At 48.5% G+C, this 7,108-nt stretch overlaps 1 protein-coding gene across 1 annotated transcript; it reads right to left on the reverse strand.

Moving 5' to 3' along the window:
- Positions 1-126: 126 nt before the first annotated feature.
- On the reverse strand, positions 127-6,342 carry LOC125024883 (titin-like; the record flags this gene model as incomplete). Its single annotated transcript, XM_047612650.1, has 12 exons — positions 6,289-6,342; positions 5,243-5,453; positions 4,868-4,982; positions 4,124-4,215; positions 3,166-3,362; positions 2,363-2,443; positions 1,853-1,906; positions 1,634-1,751; positions 1,328-1,338; positions 1,050-1,112; positions 838-927; positions 127-230 (listed from the first exon to the last, which is right to left on the reverse strand). Coding segments are annotated over exons 1-12 (1,190 nt in total), but the record flags the coding sequence as incomplete, so codon positions are not given.
- Between the last annotated feature and the right edge of the window lie 766 nt (positions 6,343-7,108).

Below are 7,108 nucleotides of genomic sequence, written 5' to 3' on the forward strand. Positions count from 1 at the left end.
TACCTTGGGTTCCCTCGACGATTTCTTCGACGATTTTCCTCAGTTACCTTGGGTTCCTCGACGAATTTCCTCAGTTACCACTTGGTTCCTCGACTAGTCCCTTTCCTCGACGATTTCCTCAGTTACCTTTGGTTCTCGACGATTTTCCATCGACGATATTTCTCAGTACCTTGGGTTTCCTCGACGATTTCCTCAGTTACCTTGGTTTTCCTCATAATTTCCTCAGTTACCTTGGGTTCCCGTCGACGATTTCTCAATCACCTTGGGTTCCTCGACGATTTTCCTCGTCCTACCTTCCGGTTCCCTCGAACGATTTCTTCAGTACCTTGGGTTCTTCGACGATTTTCCTCAATTACCTGGGTCCTCGACGATTTCCTCAGTTACCTTGGGTTCCTCGACGATTTCCTCGGTCACCGTTGGTTCCTCGACGATTCCTCAATCCCTGGGTCCTCGAACGATTTCCTGATCACCTTGGGTCCACGACGATTTTCTTCAGTCCAACCTTGGGTCCTCTACGATTTCCTCATTGACCTTGGGTTTCCGTTCGACGATTTTCCTCAGTTACCTGGGTTCCTCGACGATTCCGTTCCTCGACGATTTTCCGTCAGTTACCTTGGGTTCCTCCGACGATTTCTTTCTTCGACGATTTTCCGTCAGTTAACCTTGGTTCCTCGACGATTTCCTTCCTCAGTTACCTTGGTTCCTCGACTATTTCCTCGACGATTTTCCGTCATTTACCTTTGTTCTTCGACGATTTCCTCGAGCCGATTTTCTCAGTTACCTGGTCCTCGACGATTGCCTCAGTTACCTTGGTCCTCGACGATTTTCCTCAGTTACCTTGGGTTCCTCGACGACCTTCCTCAATCCCTTTTGGGTCCCGAAGATTTCTCGGTCACCGTTGGGTTCCTCGACGATTTCCTCAGCTACCTTGGGTACTTCGACGATTTTCCTCAATTACCTGTTTTGGGTCCCTCGCGATTTCCCCATTACCTGGGTTCCTCGACGATTTCCTCAGTTCACCTTGGTTCCTCGACAGGTTCCTCAATCACCTGGGGTTCCTCGACGATTTCTTCGATCACCTTGGGGTTTCCTTGACGATTTTCCTCAGTCACCTTGGGATCCGCGACGTATTCCCTCAGTTACCTTGGGTTCTTCGACGATTTCCTCAGTTACCTATCGTGGGGTTCCTCGACGATTTCCTCGATGATTCCTCAGTTACTTGGGTTCCTCGACGATTTCCTCAGGTACCTTGGTTCTTCCGACTATTTCCTCAATCCCTTGTTCCTCGAACGATTTTCTCGATCAATTTGGGTTCCTCGACGATTACCTTGCGGTTACCTGGGTTCCTCACGATTCCTCATACATTTGGTTTCCTTGACGATTTCCCCAGTCAACCTTGGTTCCTCAACGATTTCCTCGATTTCCTTTGGTTCCTCGACGATTTCCTCGGTCACCTTGGGTTCCTCGAACGATTGCTCAGCACCTTTGGTTCCTCGACGATTTACTCGATTTCCTTTTGTTCCTCGACGATTTTCCTCAGTCAACCTTGGGTTCCTCGAACGATCTCCTCAGTCACCTGGTTTCCTCGACGAATCTCCTCGATTTCTTGGTTCCTCGACGATTTCCCAGTCACCTTGGGTTCCTCGACGATTCCTCATCACCTTTTGGTTCCTCGACGATTTCCTCGTTTCCTTGGGTTTCCTCGACGATTCCGTCAAATACCTTGGTTCCTCGAGGATTTCCTCGGGCACCTTGGTTCCTCGACGATTTCCTCAGTTACTTGGGTTCTTTCTACGATTTCCCCTCAACGATTTCCTCAGTTACCTTTGGTTCCTCGACAATTCCTTGTTACCTTGGGTTCCTCGACGATTTCCTCAGTTACTTTGGGTTCCACGAAGATTTTTCGCTACAACTCGGAAATCAGTTTATCAACCATAGATGGTCATTGTCTTCATCCATGAGTCCTTGGCGAGTTCAGATTTCTCAAGAAAATGTTTGAAGATTTGTTTCAACTTTTCCCCATCTTCTTCTCCTCAATACGATTTTCTGGTTACTTGGTTCCTTGATGATTTCCTCTGTTTACCTTGGTTTTCCTCAACGTTTTCTCAGTTCCTTGGTCCAAGACATTTCGCAGTTTACTCTTGGGTTCCTCGACGATTTCCTCGATTTTCCTTGTTTTCCTTCGACGATTTCCTCGGTCACCTCTTGGGTTCCTCGACATTTCCTCAGTCACCTTGGGTTCCTCGACGATTTCCTCATAACCTTGGTCCTCGCGATTTCCTCAGTTAATTGGGTTCCTCTGAACGATGTCTACGGTCACCTTGGGTTCCCTCGACGATTTCCTCACGATTTCCTCAGTTACCTTGGGTTCCTCGACAATTTCCTTGGTTACCTTTTGTTCCTCGACGATTTCCTCTTCACCGTGGGGTTCCTCGCCAGTTCTCTGTCACGCTTTGGTTCCACGACGATTTCCTCGATTTCCCTTCCTTGGGTCCTCGACGATTTCTCGATTCCTTTGGTTCCTTCACGATTTTCCTTCAGTCACCTTGGTTCCTCGATGAAGATTTCCTCGTCAACTTGGGGTTTCTTCGACGATTTCCTCATTCACCTTGGTTCCTCGACGATTTCCTCCGGTTACCTAGATCCCGACGATTCTCCACAGATACCTTGGGTTCTTCGGACGATTTCCTCGGTCACTTGGGTTCCTCGACGATTTTTCCTCAGTTACCTTGGTTCTTCGATATTTCCTTCCACGACGATTTCCTGCCTCATGTTACCTTGTTCCTTCGACGATTTCCTCGTCCCTTGGGTTCCTCGTCGATTTCCTCAGTTACATTGGTTCCTCGACGATTTCCTCGGTCACCTTGGTCCTTTACGATTTCCTCAGTTACCTCGGGTTCTTCCGGACGATTTCCTCAGTTACCTTGGGTTCCTCGACGATTTTCTCGATGATTTCTCAGTTACCATTGGGTTTCCTCGACGATTTTCCTCGATGATTTCCCTCAGTTACCTTGGGTTTCCCCTCGACCGATTTTCTCAGTACTCTGGGGGTTCCTTCGTTGATTTCCTCAGTCCATTGGGTTCTCGACGAGTTCCTCAGTTACCTTGGGTTCCTCCGCGATTTCCTCGGTCACTTTGGGTTCCTCGACGGATTTCCTCAGTTACCTTGGGGTTCTTCGATGATTTCCTCGACGGATTTTCCTCAGTTACCTTTGGTTCACTCAACGATTTCCCCTCGTTACTTGGGTTCCTCGACGATTCTTCGATTTCCTTGGGGTTTTTCGACGATTTCTTCGATCTTCCTTTGTTCCCCTCGACGATTTCCTCGATTTCCTTGGGTTCCTCTACGATTTCCTCGTCACCTTGGGTTCCTCGACGATTCCTCAGTACCTTGGTTCCTCGACGATTTTCTCAGTAACCTTGGGTTCCTCAGCCGATTCTCAGTTACCTGGGGTTCCTCGACGATTTCTCAGTTACGCTTGGTTCTTCGACGATTTCCTCAGTTACCTTGGTTCTCGACGATTTCCTCGATTTTGTTTTTTTTTTTCCTTGGTTCCTCGACGATTCCTCGCTTCTTTGGGTTCCGCGAACGATTTCCTCGGTCAGCCATCGTTCTCGACATTTCCTCGCGATTCCTCGGGTTTACCTAATGGTTCCTCGACGATTTCCTCAGTTACCCTTGGTTCCTCGACGATTTCCTCGGTCAATTTTGGTTCCTCGACCTATTTCCTCGTTACCTTGGTTCTTCGATGATTCCTCGACGATTTCCTGCAGTTACTTTGTTCCTCAACGATTTCCTCGGTTACTTTGGGTTCCTCGACGATCTTTCGTATTTCCTTGGTTTTTTCGACGATTTCTCGATTTCCTTTGGTTTCCTCGACGATTTCCTCGTTTTCCTTGTTCCTCGACGATTTCCTCGTCACCTTGGTTCCTCGACGATTTCCTCAGTAACCTTGGGTTTCCCTCGAAGATTTTCTCAGGTAACCTTGGGATTCCTCGAACGATTTCCTCATGACGCTGGGGTTCCTCGACGATTTCCTCAGTTACCTTGGGTTCTTCGACGACGATTTCCTCAGTTCCCTTTGGTTCCCTCGACGAATTCCCGATTTCCTTGGGTTCTCACCGATTTCCTCGGACTTCTTTGGTTCCTCGCGATTTGCCTCGGTCACCATCGGTTCCTCGACGATTTCCTCGAACGATTTCCGTCGGTTACCGCTGTTCGCCTCGACGATTTCCTCAGTTACCTTGGGTTCCTCGACGATTTCCTCGGTCACCTTGGTTCCTCGACGAATTCCTCGACGATTTCCTCATTCTCCTTGGTTCCTCGACGATTTACCTCAGTATACTTGGTTCCTCGACGATTTCCTCTGTTTACCTTGGTTCCTCGACGATTTCCCAGTTAACTTAGGTTCCTCGACGATTTCCTCGTCACCTTGGTTCCTCGAACGTTGATTTCCTCAGTTACCTTGCGTTCTTCGACGATTTCCCAGTTTACCTTGGGTTCCTCGAACGTTTTCTCGATGATTTCCTAAGTTAACCTTGGGTTCCTCGACGATTTCCTCGATGATTTCCTCAGTTACCTTGGGTTCCTCGACGATTCCTCAGTTACCTTGGGGTTCCTCGACGTTTCCTCAATCACTTGGGTCCCTCGTCGATTTCCTCGGTCACCTTGGTTCCTCGACGATTTCCTCAGTTACCTTGGGTTCCTCGATGATTTCCTCAGTCCCATTGTTCGTCGGAACGACGATTTCCTCAGTTACCTTGGTTCCGCGAAACGATTTCCTCGTCACTTTGGATCTTCGATGTTGCCCGTCAGTTACCTTGGGTTCTTCGATGGATTTCCTCGACGATTTCCTCAGTTTAATACCTTGGTTCCTCAAGACGATTTCCTCGTTTACTTGGGTTCTCGACGATTTCCTCGATTTCCTTGGGTTCCTCGAACGATGTACCCTCGATTTCCTTTGGTTTTTCCTCACGATTTCCTCGTCACCATGGTTCCTTGACGATTTTCCTCCGACGATTTCCCCTCAGTTAACTTGGGTTCCTAGAACGATTTCCTCTCGGATAACTTGGGTTCCTCGACGATTTCCTCAGTTACCTTGGGTTCCTCGACGATTTCCTCGGTCACCCTTGGGTACTCGACGATTTCCTCGACGATTCCTCGATGATTTCCTCATTACCTTGGTTAACTCGAGACGATTCCCTCAGTTTAACTTGGGTTCCTCGACGATTCCTCAATCACCTTGGTTCCTCGACGTTTCCTTGTCACCTTGAGTTTCCTCGAACGATTTCCCCTCAGTTACCTTGGGTCCTCGTGATTTCTCCATCAACAGGTTCCTCGACGATTTCCTTTCCCTCAATAACCTTGGGTGTCCACGACGATTTCCTTGGCGTTCTCTACGATTCCTCGATTCCTTGGGTTCCTCGACGAATTCCTCGATTTCCTTTGGTTCCTGTCGACGATTCTTCAGTCACCTGTGGGTTCCCATCGACGATTTCTCAGTCAACTTGGGTTATTCGACGATTTTCCTCAGTCACCTGGGTTCCTCGACGTTTCCTCAGTTACCTTGTTCCTCGAACGATTTACTCGATTTCCTTGGGTTCCTCGACATTTTCCCTCGATTTCCTTGGTTCCTCGACGAATTCCTCAGTACCTTTGGTTCCCCTCGACGATTTCCGGTTACCTTGGGTTCCTCGACGATTTCCTCAGTTACCTTGGTTACCTCGACGATTTCCTCGGTCACCTTGGGTCCTCGACGATTTCCTCAGTTACCTCGGGTTCGTCGACGATTTCCTTCCTCAGTTACCTTGGTCCTCGACGATTTTCTCGTGTTTCCTCAGTTAGCTACCCGTTGGTTCGCTCGATGAGTTCCTCAGTTACCTTGGGTTCCTCGACGATTTCATCCGATTTCCTTGGGTTCCTCGAAACGATTCCTCGATTCCTTGGGTTCCTCGACATTTCCTCATTTACCTTTGGTTCCTCGACGATTCCTCATTCACCTTGGTTCCTCGAGATTTCCTCAGTCACCTTCGGTCCCGACGATTTCCTCAGTCAACTTGGGTTCCTCGATGATTTCCTCAGTCAATTGGGTTCCCTCGACGATTTCCTCATTACCTGGGTTCCTCGACGATTTCCTCGTCAATTTTGGGTTCCTCGATGAATTTTCCTCAGTTGACCTGGGTTCTTCGATGATTTCCTCGACGATTTCCTCAGTACCTTTGTTCCTCAACGAATTTCCACGTTCTTTGGGTTCCTCGACGATTTCCTCGATTTCCTTGGGTTCCCACGATTTCCTCGATTTCCTTTGGTTTCCCTCGGAACGAGTTTTCCTCGGTCACCATGGTGTCCTTACGGGGATTTCCTCGACGATTTCCTCATACCTTGGTAACGTCGACGATTTCCTCGGTTAACCATTGGGTGCCTCGACGATTTTCCCAGTTACCTGGTTTCCTCGACGATTTCCTCAGTCACCTTTGGATTCTCGATGATTTTCATCAGTCACCTGGGTTCCTCACCGAGTCCTCAGTCACCTTGGGTTTCCTCGACGATGTCCTCAGTTTACCTTGGGTTTCCTCGACGATTTATTCCTCGATTGTCCTTGCGTTTCCTCGACGATTTCCTTCGATTTCCTTGGGTTCCTCGACGAATTCCTCAGTTACCTTTGGTTCCCTCGACGATTTCCTCGGTTACCTTGGGTTCCTCCGACGATTTCCTCAGTTACCTTGGGTTTCCACTCGACGATTTCTTGGTCACCTTGGGTTTTCCTCGACGATTTCCTCAGTTTCCTTGGTTTCTTCGAAACGATTTCCTCAGTTACCTGGGTTCCTCGACGATTTCTCGATGATTTCCTCAGTTACCTTGGGTACCTCGACGATTTCCTCGATGATTTCTCAGTTCCCTGGGTCCTCGACGAATTCCTCAGTTTAACCTGGGTTTCTTCGACGATTTCCTCAATCACCTTGGTTCCTCGAACGATTTTCCTAAGTCCCGTTGGGTTTCTCGAACGATTTCCTCAGTACCTTGGGTTCCTCGACGATTTCATCGATTTTCCTTGGGTCCTCGACGATTTCCTCGATTTTCCTTGTGTTCCTCGACGAATTCCCTCAG

The sequence above is a fragment of the Penaeus chinensis genome, unplaced genomic scaffold (genome assembly GCF_019202785.1).
Source record: "Penaeus chinensis breed Huanghai No. 1 unplaced genomic scaffold, ASM1920278v2 CTG_8787, whole genome shotgun sequence".
NCBI classification, from domain to species: domain Eukaryota; kingdom Metazoa; phylum Arthropoda; class Malacostraca; order Decapoda; family Penaeidae; genus Penaeus; species Penaeus chinensis.